The sequence below is a fragment of the Oryctolagus cuniculus genome, chromosome 17 (genome assembly GCF_964237555.1).
Source record: "Oryctolagus cuniculus chromosome 17, mOryCun1.1, whole genome shotgun sequence".
Classification (NCBI taxonomy): Eukaryota; Metazoa; Chordata; class Mammalia; order Lagomorpha; family Leporidae; genus Oryctolagus; species Oryctolagus cuniculus.
Genome location: NC_091448.1, coordinates 30,775,880 through 30,797,949, shown reverse-complemented (window position 1 = coordinate 30,797,949; position 22,070 = coordinate 30,775,880). Strand labels below are relative to the sequence as shown.

Genomic DNA, 22,070 nt, shown 5'->3' with positions numbered 1-22,070 from the left:
CACTCAGAGGCACACACATAGAATAATGAGAGAGAATCTCAAACATGTGCATGCACATTTGATAGCCTGATATACAAGAGAGGTGGCTATGTAGAGGTTTTTCCATAAACATTGTTAGGATACGTACTCGTTCAGAACAAAGAATGAATGAAAGGAGTCTCTTCTCATGCAGTACCACAAAGCCAATCACAGAAAATTTTAAATTTTAAAATGTTCAGAGGTAAATATAAAAAAAATATGATTAAATAATTGGAAGTGAAAAGACTTCTAAAAAGACACATAAGGGGCTGGCACTGTGGCACAGTAGGTTAATCCTTCGCCTGTGGCACCAGCATCCCATATGGGCACAGGTTCTAGTACCAGTTGCTGCTCTTCTGATCTAGCTCTCTGCTATGGCCTGGGAAAGCAGTAAAAGATGGCCCAAGCGTTTGGGCCCCAGTACCCTAGTGGGAGACTGGAAAGAAGCTCCTGGCTTCAGATTGGCTCAGCTCTGGCCCCTACAGCCATTTGGGAAGTCAACCAGCAGATGGAAGACCTTTCTGTCTGTCTCTCCCTCTCACTGTCTGAACTCTACCTCTCAAATAAATAAATAAATTTTTTTTTTTAAAATAGACACATGAAGAAAATAATTTTGCTAGTGGAAAGGCAAGCCACAATTTTGATAGAAGTATTTTATAACAAATAACTTAATAAATGATTAGAGACTAGAAGAATAACCATACATCTTTATGAAAAAGACAAATAACTCCATGAGAAAAGGGTCCAAAGATACAAAGATGCGTTTCATAGAGAAAAACAAATGCCTAATACATACATACATATATACTCAACTGGCTAACAGGGTACATGTGGCAAAAACTGTGGTTTATAGCATTTGAGGATATAAATAACCCCACCACAGCTGATTTCAGGCTACCAACTTGATGTCACTGAATATGGACTTAACATATTGCTAAGGGATATACAGATACAGGTAGTAAAATTATCAAGAAAGTGATTAATACTATATCCAGGAAAATGGTTACCTAAAAGGGCTAGGAAGGAGGATGCAACTGGACATCGTGGGTCTTCAAAGGTATTAGCGACATTTTCTTTTCAAAAATTGTTTATTGGGGCTGGCATTATGGAATAGTGGGTTAAGCTGCTACCTGCAATGCCGGCAACCCATATGAGCGCTGGTTTGAGACCTGGCTGCTGCACTTCAGATCCAGCTCCTTGTTAATGCTCCTGGGAAGGCAGCAGAAGATGGCCTAAGTGCTTGGGCCTCTGCACCCTTATAAGAGACCCAGAAAAATCTCCCGGGTCCTGGCTTTGACCTGGCTTAGCCCTGACGATTGTTGTTATTTGGGGAGTGAAGCAGCAAATGGAAGATCTCTCTCTCTCTCTCCCTCTCCCTCTCTCTCTCTTTCCCTCTGTGTCTTTCTCATCTAACTCTGCCTTTCTAATAAATAAAATTTATTTAATCTATTTGAGATAAAGAGAGAAAGAGAGAGACAGACAGAGAGAAAGTGCATGTTCATCTGCCTCTTCACTCCCCAAATTCCTGCAGTGGCCATGTCTGGGCTGGGGGAGGAAGCCAGGGGTAAGGAACTTAATCCAGGTCTCTCCTATGGCGGTAGTAACCCAATTACTTGAGCCATCACCACTGCTTTCCAGAGTCTGCCCTGGCAGGAAGCTGGAATCAGGAGCCAGAGGCTGGAAGCGAATCCAGTCACACCAACATTATGGGATGAGGGCATCTTAATGGCTAGGTTAAATGTCAGCTCCTAGCAATGTTCTAATTCATAAGCTGGAGGTAGATTATTAAAAAGAGAGATATTAGAAAGGAAAATTAAAATGAAAAATAAAAATATGACACAAAACCAATCTTTTAAAAATAAATAATTGAAGCCTAAATCTGTAACATCTTGGTTAATGCCCTTTCGAGCAATCTGACATAGTTTTTAAAAGCTTATTTTTTGTTTCCACTGTTATTGGGGTTGGAAAAGGCTAAATGTTTAGATGCCCACTTCTAATATCTTTTCTTGGAAAAATGAAAACATTTTTTTTCAGAGCCAGGCTAACAGCTTAGTTTAGGATCTTACCACAAGAAATAGTATGAGACCCCCATCATACTAACAGAAAGGAAACCTGAATTCATTGTATTACCAGGCAGTTTAGAACAAAGAGCTGGGAACTGGAAGAGTGATTGCAAATAAAATAAGATGAAAAAAACCTGAAAATTTTATGTGAGCTTCTTGAAAATTACATTATTTAAAAATAAAGTACAAAATATTCACTTTCCCTTCAAAAGTAACTATGATTATTATTTTAAAAATGTTTTAAATATTTTGATAATTCCCAAAAATATTTTCAGAATCAGGTTAAAGCTACAGAAATAATCATATATAAATGTAAATACTGGGTAAAAACTAACAAATGTATGAAATATTCTTTTTTTTAAAGATTTATTTATTTGAAAGTCAGAGTTACACAGAGAGAAAAGAGGCAGAGAGAGATAGCAAGAGAGAGAGAGACAGACAGAGAGACAGAGACAGAGATAGAGAAATATGTTCTATCTGCTGGTTCACTCCCTAAATGGCTGCAATGGCTACGGCTGGATCAGACTGAAGTCAGGAGCAGGAACCAGGAGCTTCTTCATAGTCTCCCACATGGGTACAGGGGCGTAGGCATTTCAGCCATTTTTGCACTTCAGCCATTTTTGCTGCTTTTCCAGGCACGTTAGCAGAAAGCTGAATCAGAAGCGGAGCAGCTGGGGACTTGAATTAGCATCCATATGCGAAGCCAGCATTGCAGGTGGCAGCTTTACCTGCTAAGCCACAACATCAGCCCTTATAGTTATATCTTTAAGTATTGTTGCTTTCTCAAATGTTTTCCTCTTGGGCTTCTGGTGTTACTAAAGGGAGAAAGGAAGTTCAGCTGTCTTGTGGAATAGAATTCGTTTAAATGGACACAAATGTGATTCTTAAGTGAAATTTTTAGATTTTCTTTAGTAATTTTACTTTTTTAAAAAAGATTTATTTATTTACTTGAAAGGCAGAGTTATAGGGAGGCAGAGGGAGAGAAAGAGAGAGAAGTCTCCATCCACTGGTTCACTCCCCAAATGGCCATCCTTTATTGCCTTCCCAGGCCATAGCAGAGAGCTGGACTGGAAGTGGAGCAGCTGAGACTCAAATCGGCACATATGGGATAACAGCACTGCAGGTGGTGGCTTTACCCACTACGCCACAGTGCCGGCCCCATAATTTTGCTTTTCTAAAGTTAGTTTCATTTTTACTTAGTATATTTAAAATATTTAATTATGTTTAAATAAATAGTATCAAAATATTCAAATCTGCTTTATGTTTATGTGAAAGCTGATTTGATTAGAGGTCAACACTCATTGTATTCCTAAGTGAACAACTCTATGAAGTTACAAAATATCTATTTCAATTTTCTATCTTATTTCAATGAAGTATAAATGTATAGGTCTATTACGGTTTCTGAAGGCTATTCAGTGGATATAGTATGTACAATGTTAAAAAATTCATTTTTTAACACTTCATATTCATAAAGCAATTCACCTGGAAAGAAGTTCACAGTTTCTGTAATTCTGAAATTGGAAGATTATCTAATGAAGCCTAATTTAGTACATGTAAGGTTAAAAATCTCAAGTTCAAACTCTGTTTCTTTCCATTAATTATCTAGAGTCCTAGGCAAAAATTCCTTTTTTAAAGCATTTATTTATTTATTTGAAAGTCAGAGTTACACAGAGAGAGGAGAGGCAGAGAGAGAGAGGTCTTCCATCTGGTGGTTCACTCCTCAACTGGCTGCAAAAGCTGGAGCTGCGTCGATCCAAAGCCAAGAGCCAGAAGCTTCCTCTGGGTCTCCCATGTGGATGCAGGGGCCCAAGGACTTGGTCCAACTTCTATTGCTTTTCCAGGCCACAGCAGAGAGCTGGATTTTAAGTAGAGCAGCCGGGTCTCTAACCAGCGCCTATATGGGATGCTGGCACTGCAGCCGGTGGCTTTACCCACTAAGCCACAATGCCAGCCCCGGCAAAAATTCTTTAACTTGCACACTTCCTTGATGGCTCTAATCAAAGAGCAAAATACATTCCTATGTCCCTATTCTTCTATCCCCACAAGACAAATTAGTAAGTTTAGAAACAACAGGAGAAAATCAATGTAATCAATTAAACATTAAATAGTTACAGGAATTACTGCTTGACGTGAACAATGTTGACCAATGACCCAAATAGGTTTTGGGCACATGCATTTCCATCTCAAAGTTGTGTGGATAAAGGAAGGCTTACAGCCTTCACATTATCCCTTCATGACAGACACATCATCCTATCACTGAATAATAGAAGACAAACAGTGACCTAGTTTAGAAGTGCAGATGAAAAGAAAATGAAAACAGGATACATGACAACGGCAGGGAAACCATGGTAACTGGAAGAGAAGGCTGTTTTGCTTACTTTATTTTGGTCAGAATAATCAGCAAGCTGAGCCTTCAGCTCTGCCATCTCGGCCTCTAACAGACGGATCACTTCTTCATAGTCCATTTCCATTCTGTGGGCCTGCCTCTGTGCAGCTTCAGCAAGATGAATCCTGCTTCGCAGAGCTCTTGTTTCTTCAACTACGGCTTTGGCTTCCTAAAGGTTCATTAATGACATTGGACAAAAAGCAAAACAGAAAAAATAATTCAGGAGATTTTACAGAATTAGTTTCAAAATTTAATCAATATACATGTGTTTTTCACTTTAAATTTGGACACTGATATTTATGTTATTTATTGTGTGGAGTAGCTGTCTGTTCTCTTTTCCTTGTGTTGATTCATTGGGTAATTTTCATTATGAAATTTCTAACTTTACACAAACCTAGAATAACATTTCAAAAATAAGGGAGGGAAAAGATAATTGAACATGGAAAATAGAAGACTAAGAATTGGTTCAAAAGGTAAAATGTGGAGGCTACTTGGGGCTGGTGCTGTGAAGTAGAGTAAAACTGCCGCCTGTGACACAGGCATCCCATATGGGTGGACACTGGTTCGAGTCCAGGCTGTTACACTTCCAATCTATCTCCCTATTAATGGCCTGGGAAAAGCAGTGGAGCATAGCCCAAGTGCTTGGGCCCCAATCACCCACACGGGAGAGTCAGATGTAGATCCTGGCACCTAGATTCGCCTGGGTCAGATTTGGCCATTGCAGTCAGTTGGAGAATGAAGCAGCAAATGAGACCTTTCTCTCTCTCTCTCTCTCTCTCTCTCTCTCTCTCTCTCTATCAAACAAATAAATAAATCTAAAAAAAAAAATGAAGGCTACCACAAAACTCAAGCAGGTGGTAGGACTCATGTTCTAGGAAGTCTCTTGTATGCCTGTTAATTGCTGCTGAGAGATTTATAGTGTTTTGAGGTTTCTCTATGCCCAAGCCCCAGGGACCAAAGCTCTCTCCTGGACATCAGTCTAACTGCTACAACTCTCTTTTGGTTTAAACCAAAAGGTAGAATTCACACACACACACACACACACACACACGGATACAATGCTCACATTTATTAAACACATGTTGTGTTTCAGGAGTTTCACATGCATTTCTCACTTAATCTTTAGAACAACACTGAGAGAAAGGCATTACTGAGAATTACTTTAGACATTAACAAACAGATTCAGAGAAGTTACACAATTTATTCAAGGATACACAGTAGCACCAGAATTTGAACCCTGGTCTGTCTGACTTCAACATTAATGCTTGGGGGCTGGTGCTGTGGCTCTGTGGGTTAACACCCTGGCCTGAAGCGCCCACGTCCCATATGGGTGCTGGTTCAAGACCCGCTGCTCCACTTCTGACCCAGCTCTCTGCTATGGCCTGGGAAAGAAGAAGAAGGGCCAAGTGTGTGGGATCCCTGCACCTGCGTGGGAGACCTGGAGGAAGCTCCTGGCTCCTGGCTTCGGATTGGCGCAGCTCCGGCCATTGCAGCCACTTGGGGAGTGAACCAGCGGATGGAAGATCTCTCTCTCTCTGGCTCTCCTCTCTCTGTGTAACTCTTTCAAATAAATAAATAAATCTTTTAAAAAGTATTGCTTTCTCTTCATTATTTTACTCTGCCCTTAAATAACAAACCAAATAAAACAAAACCCCATGTACTAGCTACACCTTCCTCCTTAGGAAGAGATTGGAATGGCCAAAACTACTTGCTGTCTCAAAATATGCCTTGGTGCTGGGTGAGAGACAGTATTTTAGGACACCAATAACATGTAACAAGCAGTTACCATTTCTCTTTCTTTACTTGATGTAGAAATCTCTCTTCTCTGCAATGGAAATTTCTGCTCCAATTGCCATGGCTAACATTAAGCTATGGCTATTTTAATTTTCTTAGAGCTATTATGGGACATTTGCTTTTGCTTGAGCCTAAATGCATTTGAAGTGCAGAGATGGCTAGGTAAATGGATATACTCTTAAGGGTCACTTTTTCATCTAGCCATTCAATAACTATTTATTTATTTATTTTTAAAGATTTATTTTATTTATTTGAAAGATAGTTACAGAGAGAAGTAGAGACAGAGAGAGAGAGGTCTTCCATCCGCTGGTTCACTCCCCAGAGGGCAGCAATGGCCGGAGCTGCACCAATCCGAAGTTAGGAGCCAGGAGCTTCTTCCGGGTCTCCCATGTGGGTGCAGGGGCCCAAGGACTTGGGCCATCCTCTACTGCTTTCCCAGGCCATAGCAGAGAGCTGGATCAGAAGAGGAGCAGCCGGGACTAGAACTGGTGCCCATATGGGATGCTAGAGCTTCAGGCCTGGGCTTTAACCTGCTGTGCCACAGTGCTGGCCCCTTATTTTTAAGATTTATTTATTTATTTGAAAGGCAGAGGCACAGAGAGGCAGAGGCAGAGGCAGAGGCAGAGGCAGAGGCAGAGAGACAGAAATGTCTTCAATCCACTGGTTCACTCTGCAAATGGAAGCAATGGTTGGAGCTGAGCCCATCTGAAACCAGGAGCCAGGAGCTTCTTCTGAATCTCTCACATGGGTGCAGGGGCCAAGGACTTGGGCCATCATCTGTTGCTTTTCCAGGCACATTAGCAGGGAGCTGGATCAGAGTGGAGCATTTGAGATTTGAACTGGTGCCCAACTGGGATGCTGGCTGCAGGTGGCGGCTTTATCCGCTGCACCACAGAGCTAGCCCCTCAATAACTATTTATTAAGAACTTACTATTTATTAAGAACTTACTATTCTGGGATAAGCATTGAACAAAAAGTCTTCTCTCTTGCCTCTCAGAATTTATGTTCCATTTTGGGGCAGGGGAAGACAGTAAAGTAGGGATTTCCAGGGAAGATCCAATGAGATTTCTTATCAGAGACCTATAGGAAGAATGAAGCCAGGACCCCCCAAGGAGGAACTTTATGGGTAGAGGGAAGTTGATACAGAGGCCCTCAAACAGGATTGTGATTTGTATCTTTAGAGAATAGCATGGAGGCCTGTGTGACAAAAGTACAGTCACAGAGGCCAGGGACAGTGGTAACAGGAGTACAGGAGGGAGTTGTGGTAGATCTTGAACGGATCCGTGGGCAACTGTAAGGGCTTTGGTTTCACTTAGCGTGCGATGAGAAGTGACTGTAAGTTTTGAGAGAAGTGATGTAATCTCAATTATAAGCCACTTCCATTGGTGTGCTGAGAAGTGACTGTAAGGATGGGCAAAGTTGGAAGCTGAGAAGAAGGAAGGGAAAATGCAAAATGTAATTATGGCTTGCACAAAGGTGATAGTGGTACGGATGGTGTGAATTGGTTAGATTCTAAACATAGCCTGAAAGTAGAGCAAACATATTATCTCAGCAACATTTATTTAGCAGTTATGCATCTGAACAACTATATTTTCTGATAAAAACTCAAAGAGGTAAAAGGTAGCTCCCCCGACCCCTTTTTGGCTCAGCTTAGAATATTAGGTATGACTTAGACAAATAGATGAAGGGAAGGGAGTACACTTCCTTCAAAAAGAACAACATGAACAAAAGAACAGAGAAGGGGGACTGTGGCACAATTGAGAAAGGACATTAGACAAATGTTGACTAGAAGAAAGGCTTGCTAAAGGGGGTAAAAGATAAAGAAAGCTGGTGAAAAGCAAAGCAAGAAAAGGGCCAGGCTCTTGTAGAAACAGCATGACAGGCAAAGGGGCCTGAATCTGCGGGAAGAACATAAGCTTTCATGGCAGAAAATGACAGGAGAGGGTGCTTTAGAGACATTAGTCTGGGAGTAGCCTACTGGATGGAGAGATGCAACCAACATATAGCCTTCTTTACCGTCATTCAGAAAGCTTCATGAGTATCTCCTCCTTGTATCTGAAAGTAATTATCTTACAATAGAAAGGTACTTTTGGGGCTGGTGCTGTGGTGCAGCAGGTTAAAGCCCTGGCCTGAAGCGCCAGCATCCCATATGGGCGCCGGTTCCAGTTCTGGCTGCTCCTCTTCTGATCCAGCTCTCTGCTATGGCCTGGGAAAGCAGTGGAAGATGGTCCCAGTCCTTGGGCCCCTGCACCCACGTGGGAGACCCGGAAGAAGCTCCTGGCTCCTGGCTTCAGATTGGCATAGCTCCGGCTGTTGTGGCCATCTGGGAAGTGAACCAGCGGATGGAAGACCTCTCTCTCTCTGTCTTTACTTCTCTCTGTAACTCTGTCTTTCAAATAAATAAAATAAATCTTAAAAAAAAAAAAAAAAAAGAAAGGTACAGGCCGGTGCCGTGGCTCAATAGGCTAATCCTCCGCCTTGCGGTGCCGGCACCCCAGGTTCTAGTCCCGGTTGCCCCTCTTCCAGGCCAGCTCTCTGCTATGGCCTGGGAGTGCAGTGGAGGATGGCCCAAGTCCTTGGGCCCTGCACCCACACGGGAGACCAGGAAAAGCACCTGGCTCCTGCCTTCGGATCAGTGCGATGCGCTCTCCACAGCGCGCAGGCCACGGCGGCCACTGGAGGGTGAACCAACGGCAAAAGGAAGACCTTTCTCTCTGTCTCTCTCTCTCTCACTGTCCACTCTGCCTGTCAAAAAAAATTTAAAAAAAAAAAAAGGTACTTTTAGAAATAAATATCTAGGAAGAAAGGGATATCTAGCCCACTACATCAGCCAGCTCTGTTCAGGTGGCCAAGAGTCAACCTCACTTAAGACTAATGCTGTGCCTCAGAAGGTAAGAGCCTGTAAGTTCCAGCACTATTCTAAATGTTCTATATGGACCAACTTGGCTAATCTGCACAGCATGATAGAAGATGTCTATTATTCGTCTCCTCCTATCCTCACTTCATATGTAATACACTGAGCACAGAAAGGTTCAGTAACTTGCTCAGAGCCACAAACCTAGTAAGAGTTAGGATAGGAAACCAGGCAATTTGGCTACAAAGATTGCATTATTGGCTATTATGCCATACTACCTTGCCAACTACAGAAAATTAAACCAAAAAAATCACAGTGCAGGAGTTTGGTCGAGTGGCTAAAAAGAAGGTAAAAGCCGGCACCGCAGCTCACTAGGTTAATCTTCCACCTGCGGTGCCGGCACACTGGGTTCTAGTCCTGGTTAGGGCGTTAGTTCTGTCCCGGTTGCTCCTCTTCCAGTCCAGCTCTCTGCTATGGCCCGGGAAGGCAGTGGAGGATGGCCCGAGTGCTTGGGCCCCTGCACCTGCGTGGGAGACCAGGAGTAAGCACCTGGCTCCTGGCTTTGGATCGGCGCAGCGCTGGCTCTAGTGGTCATTTGCGGGGTGAACCAACGGAAGGAAGACCTTTCTCTCTGTCTCTCTCTCTCACTGTCTAACTCTGCCTGTCAAAAAAAAAAAAAAAAAAAAAAAAAAAAAAGATGGCAGGACCATCTAAAAAAAAAAAAAAGAAGGTAAAGATGCTCATGTCTCATGTTGGGTCTCACACCTACCTCAAGTTCCTGGCTCCAGCTTCCTGCTAATGCTCAAGTAATTGTGCTCCTGCCACTCAAGTGGGAGACAGGGATTGTATTCCTGGCTCCTAGCCTCAGCCTTACCCAGTCCCAGCTATTGCAGGCATCTGGAGGAGGGAAATAGAATTCTCAGTCTCTCTCTGTCCCTCTCATTGGCTCTCAAAAAGAAATCACATGTGGATGATGATAATATCATCAGTACCAAGCCTTCATAAACTTAGGATGTGATCATCATAGTAGATTCAAACACATTTGAGGCTACTATACTGCTCTGTTTTTCATTCAATTACATCATATATATCCGCTCATATATTTACGCAGAGATCTGGAAAAACTTAAATAAAAATGCATATTATGAGAAAACTATATGTGGATTTCAAAACATTTGCATCAAAATAAGCACTGACCCACCTCTGCTATCTATCTTAGCTTTCTGCTAATGTGCACTACCTTGGGAGGTAGTAGGTGATGGCTCACATAGTTGGTCCCTACTATTACGCAGTGGATCTTGACTGAGTTCTCAGCTCCTGGTTCCAGACCTGGCCCAGTCACAGCTGTTGTGGGCATTTGGCAAGTGAACCAGCAGATGGGAGATATCTCTTCTGTCTGCCACTGTCTCTCCACTTCACAAATAAATAAAAACATAAAAAAAATCTTTTAATTCCATTTTGTATGAGCTTTCTGAAGTGCCCTCATATTTACTTCCTCAGAAGAAAAAGGAGGGACAGAAAATTCCCCACAGCTTCAATGAAGAATAACTAATTCGATGATTTGTCTCCTTCACACTCATTTCATACAGCTTTTATGCCTCTAAAAAAAAAAAAAACCAGCACTTTATTTTTGTTCAAAGAATGCTAGTTAATTAAATGAAGAATCTGGATGGCATTTATATAGCTAGTATAGTGCACTGATGGTAATACAGTGTGAAATGCAGTTGGGTGGTAAAAGATGCAGAGGTTCTGATGCTGAATAAATTCATGCTATTTCTTTTGTAAATGTATAACTGTCAGGCTGGTGAATGTGACCCCTTAGCAAAGTTCTAGCCCAATTCCCACTGAATGGCTGTTTAAAAGATGAGTGCAATGAAATGACGACTCTTAGAGGAAGCAGTAAAGAAAAGATAACAGCAGTGTGCCGTATTTAGCAATACAGGATCACATAAATCCATTTTCTCTTTTCCTCCCAGGCTGTCTTCTAATAAATAACTATAAAGGCTCCTATGCAAGTAACAATTGAGCCCAAATTTTCCCAGTACCTCACCATGAGCCTGAAATTCCATTAGGGCAAACACTATAGTCAATTTGCTTATTTACTTCGTATTAGAGAGTTTAATTCAGTTTAGAAAGTTGGAAAATAAAAAAAAAAATAAGGTCCAACAGTAAATCCAAAAAACAACACAAGTGTTATATATTTTTAATACTAGATAGTATGAACTACAGTACCAGAAAGGAACCTTGAATTATGAAGTAAAATTTCTGACAAACTTTTTTGGCAACACTGAGAAAATTCACAGTGTCCTTTTGCAAAAGGACGTTTTTCCACCTCATAATTTCACAGTGAATCTTTACGGAAGATCAGACCAACTTCTTTTTCGAAAATATAACTTAAATGAGTGAAAAATTTGTAGGCTATGCATACTTTGCACTTAGCTCTTTGGTTGTGTGGGGACATGCAATTAGCTCAGAGAAGGCATAGTAAGTTCTGTGTTTTTCCACAGACAGCATCTTTTCCTGATCTTTTCATGATCTGAAATAAAAAACATGGGCTTTTGGATGGAATATGCATTGATCAGAATCTTAGATCTGTGTTTTTTTTAATCTTCATTTTCTGGCTTTGTCATTCTCTCAGACTGAATTATTCATTTGTATAATAGTAAATAACACATATTTTATAAGAGCAAAACAACTCTAACAGGAGGGTTAAAGAAATTATAGTTCTTCATCTAGTTTTTTCTCCTTTCCTATTTACTGGTTTAGAAAAAATATATACAATCACCTCTGCACAGAGGGACTGATACATAACATATTAAGGGTTTTCCTGAGGCACTTAATTAGTAATACCAGCTCCTAACTTTAGAGAAGTTGTCTGGAAATATAATTTGCACATGTCTTTTTTAATGTTAGCAACAATTATGTAAAAACCCTTTCCTTTCTAGTTATGAGTTGTAACGGCTCCCTAAAGTAGAAGGAAAAGGCATTAACTGCAGTTGCTCGTTTGTAATTAGGCCAGCACATCCCCATAACCAGCCTTAGAAGTTCTGTAATTTTTGAGCTAATCAGTAAATCTTTCAAAATGTCAATGGCTGACAGGAGAAAAAGGAGCTGTAAAGAGATATGTTTTAGTGTAACGTAACTTATGCTACCAAGCCCTAAAAAAATACTTCTCTTATCAGCTTCCTACATCCACTCATTGGAAAACCCTTCTTGGTCTTGCCCCCTTGACAGCTTGTGAAAAAGATTAAGGGTTATGTAGTAAGAGGGTTGTAGAATGAAGTGTGCTTAAAAGCAAGGTGCATCTCATTTCCTAAGTTTATATATTTGATTTACTAAAATATGTATAATATATCCTTCAGTAGATAATCTCAAACTGGTTTGCAGATATTCATGAATGAATTCACGACTCACTCTTCAAGCTTGGATGCATTCAGGGGTGAATTTGAAGTCACTGAACTTTTTCTACACTTCTGATATGTACTTTCTGCTTTCTCACTGCTCACGCCCCCTCCAGGCATGTGTCCATCTTGCTATTCCACCGGATCAACTAACCAGTTATGAAGCACTGGGAAGTCTTTAATTTATGATGCAATTTGTAGCCATTTCTTAATTTCCATTTATATCATTTAAGGAGATCAAAATATCCCACCCCAAATATGCTTCTTTTGCTTATTTTGAGTGATTCATAGAAACTGCAGACTTCTGCAATAAGAAATGATTCTGAAAAGCTGTCGTTTTGTAAAAGGAAATTTATCTATCTGCTTTAGTAAACAGCTGATACAGGCAGAGGCATTTCTATCTGATAACTTCCTTTCTATCTCAGAAGTCTCTTTCCACAGGAAGAACAGATGGGGAGTCTGTTGCCTGATCTGGACAGAGATGACCACAGGTGGCTGTTAACCAGGAGACTCCATCTGTATAAGCAGACAACCCTTGCTCACCATACACATCTTCCCCTCAATCTTCCACAGCTTTAGCCCCAACCCCTTTGTTAAGCTCTGTAGAAGGTTCAGCAATCTTGCCCTTTTTTGAGGCTTGCAATGAACATGTGTATGGCTCCTGTGCTGAAGGACATAATAATACATGAATGTCCTTTTTCCTACTATCTATTATATAATATTTATCAACAAAAATTATCAAACTTTTAGAGGGAAAAGAGCAGATGCAGAACTTCCCTACATTGTCACATTACTGACTCATATCTTCATCCTGGTATGCTTGTGTACTATGTGAGTGATCACCCTGCCTACTGTTTTCTTCACTGTAATGTATTCTGCATACTTCTGAAGGATCAGTTTTCAAAATACTGCTCAAGTTTCATCTTAGGTAACAGACCTAATCACATGGAATACAATAAAAATTATCTCCTCTCTCCACACTTCAAATATTTTTTTTTATTTCTTTTTTCATTTTTTGACAGGCAGAGTGGACAGTGAGAGAGAGAGACAGAGAGAAAGGTCTTCCTTTTGCCATTGGTTCACTCTCCAATAGCCACCACGGCTGGCGCGCTGTGGCCGGCACACCACGCTGATCTGATGGCAGGAGCCAGGTACTTATCCTGGTCTCCCATGGGGTGCAGGGCCCAACCACTTGGGCCATCCTCCACTGCACTTCCCTAGCCACAGCAGAGAGCTGGCCTGGAAGAGGGGCAACCGGGACAGAATCTGGTGCCCCGACCAGGACTAGAACCCGGTGTGCCGGCGCCGCAAGGCGGAGGATTAGCCTAGTGAGCCGCGGCGCCGGCCAAAGATTTCTACTACTTGTTCCAAATCAACCTTTCTCACTCCAGTAATTCACCTCTCTTAGATATTGTTGTATCCAAGTACATTAACTCCCCACACTTCCCAGATTACACTTTCCTACCTCCAAGAACATTTTGGTCACATTATTCCACTAAGTAGATGCCTCTTTCCCTCTTTCCTTTTTTTTTTTCCTTTCAGTTCTCATCTGTCATTCAAAGACCTACTTCTGATTTAACCTTTTCTATTCTTTCCAGTTCAATTTAGCTTAAGTGATCTTTTCCTCTTTTATATTTTTTCTATATATGTTTTCTGTAATAAATCACATATTACTTATTAGCTCCTACTGCTATTTTTACTGTCATTAAAATACTTTGTTATCTAACTTTCTAAAATCAAAGGGTCTTAACTGCTTAAATTAGAACAAAACTTATGTGACAGTAAAAATCCTATCTAACATGAGCAGGTGGTCTACTTATAAAAATAAGATGTAAGTGAGTTGACAAGCTGTGAAAAATGACTGTTCATTTTTCATATATAGTATTTACTTTAGAGAATTTTATTATGCAAGAGGCTTTCATAGAAAATATCTTCATAAAAAGGCTTTAATTTTATGGGAATACTAGTAGTCTATTTTTCCTTAAAAAGCACATTTTTCCATCATGAATTAATGTGCTTATGGCACATATGCACAAGGGCTGCACAATCTTGAAGGTCCTTTCCAATCTCACTCAACCCTTACTTCTACAACTTACTGCAAAACTTCTTGTAAAAATATAATAATGATAGATATATGTAAGCTAGAAAAACAAACACTTTTTATTTTTTAAAGAATTGTGTATTTATTTGAAAGTCAGAGTTACAGAAAGAGGGAGAGACAGAAAGAGAGAGGGAGAGACAGTGAGAGAGATCTTCCATCCTCTGGTTCACTCTTCAGATGGCAGCAATGGGTGGTGTTGAACCAGGAACTTATTCGAAGTCCCTGATGTGTGTGCAGGGACCCAAGCACTTGGGCCATCTTCTGCTGCTTTTCCAGGGCATTAGCAGGGAGCTGTATTGGAAGTGGAACAGGAGGGACATGAACAGGTGCCCATATAGCATGATATTGCAGGTGATGGCTTTTCCTGCTACACTCAATGATGACCCCATTTCTTCAGTTTTTTATGAAAAACCCAAATCCTCACTTTGCAAAAGATTTCTTTAAGTTTTCTGGAGGAAAAGCAGGTCAATCAAATTATAACTAGCTCTAATTAACCCTCCCAAGAGCTGTCAACTTTTTTACCTGCAGCTGCCTCACTCTCCAAAAGGTGAAAAACTGATTTCAGCCTCTGAACATCAAAAAAAAAAAAAAAAAAAAAAAAAAAAAATCAAAGAATTTCAGTCTTTTCTATAAAGAGGAGTCCCTAATCAAGGACAGATATACAAATACATCTATATGTTAAATTTTATCCAATGAAATTTGTTCACATCATAAATATTAACTAGTTAAAACCCTGTTTTGGAGCCTGTGTTGTGAAGCAGGGAGTTAAAGCTACCAGTTGTGATGCCAGTATCCCCTGAGTGCCAGTCTGAGCCGTGGTTCTTATGTTTTCAATCCTGCTAATGCCCCTGGGAAGGCAGTGGATGATGGCTCAAATACTTGGGCCTCTACCACCCACGTGGGAGATCCAGATGGAGTTCCTGGTTTCTGGTTCCTGGCTGCTGGCTGGCCCAGCCCAGGCTGCTGAGGACATCTGAGAGTCAACTAGGAAGAGCTTTCTCTCTCTGTAACTTTTAAATAAATAAATAATTTTAAAAGCCTGCTTTGACAATACATTTAACCTTGAACACGTGTTTTCTAATTTCGTGAAGATTGACATAACATATAGAAACCATTTCCCTAATTCTTCAACTCTGGTAACGAGTATGCAAAAAAATAACACTAAGGATATTGGGAACTTCCTTTCATAACTGGAGTTATGAAAACTGGTACAGCTCAAAGACTATATTTTTAGATAGTAAACATTCAGAATTCTTCTGAAGTTCGGGACTTTATGGGAGACCTGCCTCCAAAATAAAATTGTATTCCTTTCACATTCACCACTAGGGATTTAAGTCAATTAGAATCAAAATTTTATTACATTTTTGTATTGAAGGAACTTCAACAAGAGTTCTAAATTTGAAGCTACATATACTAAGATCTAAACAAAAATAATATTCTTAAGTTTGTTTAGATGAACAGAGCAGTGGGACCTAGTAAGAAAATTCTGAAACAATATCACCATCATGAAGAAAGAAAGAAATATGATGGGACACATTTGTCCAGACTTGGGGTAATAAGTTTACAATATAAATAGGTCTTATAAACTGAAATGGGGAAAAGAGATAGAATAAGAGGAGAGAAGATGGAAAAATAAGACTAGGAAGGGGCTATAGGTAAGATAACAGGGCCAAAGGCAGGACTGGCAGGAAATCAGCAGCCTTCAATACTAAAGAATTATAATGGAGTTCATAATTTAATTTGAAATCCATAGTCATAGGCAATCTTTTAAATTCTTAAAAAAGATTTATTTATTTGAAAAGCAGACTTACAGAGGGAGAGAGCTATCTTCCGTCTGCTGGTTCATTCCCCAAATGGCTACAACAGCCTGGGTTGGAACAGGTGGGAGCCAGAAGCCAGGAGCCAGGAACTCCATCTAGGTCTCCCATGTGGATGGCAGGGCCCCAAGCACTCAGACCATCTTCCCCTGCTTTCCCAGGAACATTAAACAGAGAACTGGATTGGAAGTAGGGCAGCTGGGACTTGAACCCAACAATTATATGGGATGCTGGCATTGCAGGTGGTGATCCAACCCTTTGTACCACAATGCGGACCCATCATAGCCAATCTTTGATCTCTAACATGGACAATGGTGAATTAAAGCACAATATTTTCAAATAGAGATTTATGAATGATGGGTTAAACATGACCAGAGAAGTACTGTTTTTGTTGTTGTTGTTTTGTTTTTTGTTTGTTTGTTTTTGACAGGCAGAGTGGACAGTGAGAGAGAGACAGAGAGAAAGGTCTTCCTTTGCCGTTGGTTCACCCTCCAATGGCCGCTGTGGCCAGCGCACCACGCTGATCCAATGGCAGGAGCCAGGTGCTTCCTCCTGGTCTCCCATAGGGTGCAGGGCCCAAGCACTTGGGCCATCCTCCACTGCACTCCCGGGCCACAGCAGAGAGCTGGCCTGGAAGAGGGGCAACCGGGAAAGAATCCGGCGCCCTGACTGGGACTAGAACCCAGTGTGCTGGCGCCGCAAGGCGTAGGATTAGCCTATTGAGCCACGGCGCAGGCCTAGAAGTCCTGTTTTTAACTCTAAAACAGTTTATGAATTTAATGTAATGGCAAGTGTCATATATTGAAGTAAGACTAATGAGTATGTTTTTCACACAGCAAACAAAGAAAGGAGTTTTTTGGTATTAACTGTCTTATCATTTCTTCCTCTTTGGGCAAAATTTACTAGCTGTCAGTCCAACTAATATATACTGCTTTTTAAATTCTTTTATTTATTTTTTTGACAGGCAGAGTGTACAGTGAGAGAGAGAGAGAGAGAGAAAGAGAGAGAAAGGTCTTCCATTTGCCGTTGGTTCACCCTCCAATGGCTGCTGCGGCCAGTGCACCGCACTGATCCAAAGCCAGGAGTCAGGTGCTTCCTCCTGGTCTCCCATGCAGGTGCAGGGCCCAAGCACTTGGGCCATCCTCCACTGCACTCTCGGGCCACAGCAGAGAGCCGGCCTGGAAGAGGGGCAACTGGGACTAGAACCTGGGGTGCCGGCGCCGCAGGTGGAGGATTAGCCTATTGAGCTGCGGCGCCAGCCTATATACTGCTTTAACATTAAACAATATAAAATGGGGGCCGGCATTGTGGTGTAGCATGTAAAGTCACTGCCTAAGATGCCAGCATCCTATATCGGCATTGGTTTGTGTCCAGGCTGTTCCAGCTTTGATACAGCTCTCTGCTAATGGCCTGTGAAAAGCAGCAAGTATTTGGGCCCCCGCCAACCACAAGGGAGACCCAGAAGTTTCTGGCCTATGGCTTCAGCGTGGCCTAGCCCTGGCTGGTGTGGCCATTTGCAGAGTGAACCAGCGGATACAAGCTCACTCTCTCCCTCTGTCTCTCTTCTTCTTTCTAACTCTGACTTTCAAAGTACATAAATAAATCTTTTAAATATATAGATGTATATATAAATGCTTGGCATCTACATAGATGCCAAGTAACCGTGAAAGGTGTTTTCTTTGCAACTGGTGAGTTTTAGGAATTTGCATTTTAGTTAAATATGAAAAATAAAAGGGACTAATGCCTACTTTTCTATGTAAATATGCCTCTCATAACTCAGCAGCTACAGGGCATCTATTATGAAATGCTGTCTATGAAGCGATAGGTTTGCTTTATTTTTCTTTTTTTCTTATTAGACTGAGTATCTTGTAGACTGTATGTGTGGCTTTCAAATGCCTCTATAAGAAAATACATAATAAATGTTTCTTAAATTCTCTTGCTGCATCTACTCATAAGTCACTTTTGGCATGAATGAAACAATTGATGAGAATGTGGTAAGTGGCCATGACAGCCAGAGAATAAGTAGCTCACAGTGTGGAACTACCATCATCAGTTCTAGGTATGCCAACCTAGTACGATTACTACAGTAATCAAATGAATTACAATGTTTCTATGAAGAACAATATTATTCCTCTTCCAAAAATTATGTGATTTTGATTAACCTAGCAATTAAAATGGGTCTATGCTATAAATAGGATAATATAATTTCTTTCAGAATCCTTAAGATGGTAAGGTCTTTTTCTACATTAAAAAGACAAGCGGGCCGGCGCCGTGGCTCACTAGGCTAATCCTCCGCCTTGTGGCACCGGCACACCGGGTTCTAGTCCCGGTCAGGGCACCGGATTCTGTCCCGGTTGCCCCTCTTCCAGGCCAGCTCTCTACTGTGGCCCGGGAGTGCAGTGGAGGATGGCCCAAGTGCTTGGGCCCTGCACCCTATGGGAGACCAGGATAAGTACCTGGCTCCTGCCATTGGATCAGCACGGTGCGCCGGCCGCAGCGGCCATTGGAGGGTGAACCAATGGCAAAGGAAGACCTTTCTCTCTGTCTCTCTCTCACTGTCCACTCTGCCTGTCAAAAAAAAAAAAAAAAAAAAAAAGACAAACGACTATTTGGAAATGGAGATTCTGAAATAGATACTTTTGTTTGCCAATGCTTGCTTAGAATGCTTCATTCACATTGAATGAATCATTAGGTACAGGTAGTGTCTGTGCAAACAGGAATACCAGCTTGGCTGTCCAAAAGCTATTTCTTTGTGGTCCTCCTTTTCCAAGCAAACTGTTTCCTCCTTAGGTAGTTTCTTGGGTAAAGTCTATTAGTGGAGAATACTGGAATCATTTTGCTAAAGAGGTTTTTTTTTTTTATTTTTCTTTTCAAAAATATTTTAAGATAATTGTAGATTCCCATACAAATGTAAGAAACAACACTGAGAGGGGCTGTGTTCTCCTCAAACGGCCTTCCTCAATGGTTACATCTCATATTACTATGGAATATTACTATGGAAAGTAACATTGGAATAATCCACCATCTTTATTCAGATTTAACCAACTCATATGAACAATAAAAAGGACCAACTTAAGGATATGCAAAAGAATATGGGTGGATCCCAAAGGCATTGTGCCAATCTCAGGCTGGTATTGGGGCTTAGCAGGTTAAGTGGCCACTCTGGTCATCAGCACTCTGTTATCAGAGCACCAGTTAAAGTCCTGGCTGCTCTGTTTCTGTCACAACTGCCTGTTATTGCACCTAGGAAAGTAGCAGAAGGTGGCCCAAGTCCCTGGGCCCCTGCCATCTATGTGGGAGACTGGGATGGAGTTCCTGACTTTAGCCTAGTCCAGCTCCACCACTGTGGCCATTTGGAGAGTGAACCAGTGGATAGAAGTTTCTCTGTCTCTCTGTCTTTCTCTCTCTCTCTCCAAGTCTGACTTTCAAACAAATAAATTTTAAAATAAAATGAAAAAAGTCAGTATTAAAAAAGTGACATACTGTGATTCCATGTATAATACATTCTTGAAATGACAAAACTATAGAGAATAGATTAGTAGGTTTCCAGGCATTAGGTGAGGAGGTGGCTGTGGTCAGAGTAGCATGAGGGATCTTAGTAAAAGGGGTTTTTAATGGAAAATAAAAGTTGACATTCTGAGGCCACAAGTGATTGTCTAAAATGGAAACAGAAATATTTTTACTATGGCATACTTAAGAACCAAAAAGACTGACAAATCTTTAATACTTGTCCTCTTTTTCTCTCTAGACATGGTGTCTTAGATATCTATTAGTACCATACAGAAAAGCTATTGACAGTTCAGATCCCTGAAGAATGAAATCAAAGACAGAAGTTGTATCAATCCTAAAAATTAGAGACTTTACGTCTTCTTTAATAAATACCCAAAGGAACACAATCTCTAAAAGTGTAAAAATGTGAATACTTTTTTAGTACTCACTGTTATTCCTTTTAAAGATCTTGGATTGAGATTGTTCTTGAAGGTTCTTTTGTTATCTCATCGATAATCTTAGAGAGCTTGCACGCTAGCTGCACTGGCTGTTTTCAACCTCATCTGTCCAGAGAGTAGCTACTGGTGATTTGACCTTATGTTTTTGCCTCAGGACTTCATGCCCTCCTCAAGCTTTCGCTCAACCTTTTGCACAGGTGAGGCCAAGTACAAATGGGCTTATCTGAACCTGGAGAAGTTGCCAAGTGAATAACTTCCCATGTTTCTTCAGGGCAAAGGCTGGTTCAGACAAGCTAAATATTTTGGCTTTGGACTGTTCACCAATTCATTGCTGCCTTAGGTCATAACACTATACTGAAAGAAACTTTAAAAACAATTTAAGTGTGAGAGTAGGTTTTAGAAAATTGTTGATCAAAAGAAGTCACTAGAAGAATAGCCCTTGCTTGTCAAAAGTTGTTAGAACTTGAAGAAAAAATAACAACAAGTGTAATTTCATGGGAAATTGGCTCATGGATTTAAACAGGCAGGCTATGTTATTCAGTAAGGCATAAAAACTCATGAAAAAAGACATCACTTTTAGAGAATAGTACAGCCAATTCTTTACAAAATAGTGAGTAAGTATTCTGGTAGCTATTCCTGGTTAAAAAAACACAATGGATTTGATCTTTCGAGAAAAAGGATCCTTGCATAGCTTTATCTTTCCTTTTGTTTACTTCCTCCTTTCCCCTATTCCTTCTTTTCAAGACACTATGGTAAATGAATTTCCATAATTCAAAAAGCTAATTAACCTTCAAAAGAGAATATTGTTTTTAGGATCAGGCCACTGTCTCACAATGATTCTATTACAAGTTTGTAAGTGATGTCTGGGAGACCCAGATGGAGTTCTAGACTTCTTGCTTTGCTCAACCCCATCCTTAAAGCCACATGGGGCATGAACCAGCAGGTGGAAGGTGCACTCTCCTCCTTCACTCTTTGTGTGTGTGTGTGTGTGTGTGTCTCCTTCTCTCTCTTTGTAACTCTTTCAAATAAATAAATGTTTAAAAACATTTATAAATGACTTAATAAGCAATATTAATTTGTGTTCTTGCTCCCTTTCGAAGCAATTTGTAACTACCATTGCTAAAAAAATACATCTTTGGAAAAAAATCGAAAGACTGTAGTTTCACTATCATAGGAACTATTTCAATAAGCCTTTTTTTTTTTTGTTTTGTTTTAAAGATTTACTTATTTATTTGAAAGATAGAGTTACAGAGAGGCAGAGGAAGAGGCAGAGGCAGAGAGAGAGAGAAAGCCTTCCATCCACTAGTTCACTGCCAAAATGACCACAATGGCTAGAGCTGGGCCGATTTGAAGCCAGGAGCCAGGAGCCAGGAGTCAGGAGCCAGGAGCCAGGAGCTTCTTCTGAGTCTACCAAGTGGGTGCAAGGGCCCAAAGACTTAGGCCATCTTCTACTGCTTTCCCAGGTCACAGCAGAGAGCTGGAACTGAAGTGGAGCAGCTGGGACAAGAACCAGCTCCCACATGGCATGCCAGCACTTTAGGTAGATTTACTCACTACACCACAGTGTCAGCCTCCTCAATAAATCTTTATCAACAAAATCCCTTTAACAGAATAGTATCAGTCTACATACATAAAAGAAGTTGTTATGCAGGTCAATATGTTAAAAAAATGGACAGTTTCATGGTTAAT

The 22,070-nt window shown here is 40.8% G+C and overlaps 1 protein-coding gene across 8 annotated transcripts in view; it reads right to left on the bottom strand.

Moving 5' to 3' along the window:
- STXBP4 (syntaxin binding protein 4) overlaps positions 1-22,070 on the bottom strand; it is a 222,494-nt gene that overhangs the window by 122,591 nt on the left and 77,833 nt on the right. For 6 of the 8 annotated variants that reach the window (XR_011383518.1, XR_011383517.1, XM_070060907.1 and 3 more), the window contains one exon: positions 4,460-4,636. Coding sequence is in view for 6 of the 8 variants with exons in the window: in XM_070060907.1 (XP_069917008.1) it covers positions 4,460-4,636 (177 nt within the window). In the remaining 2 variants the exon portion in view is untranslated. Of the gene's footprint in view, positions 1-4,459; positions 4,637-14,673; positions 14,909-22,070 lie in introns of those variants that run through there. The other 2 variants (XM_070060908.1, XM_070060909.1) reach the window with 1 other exon arrangement.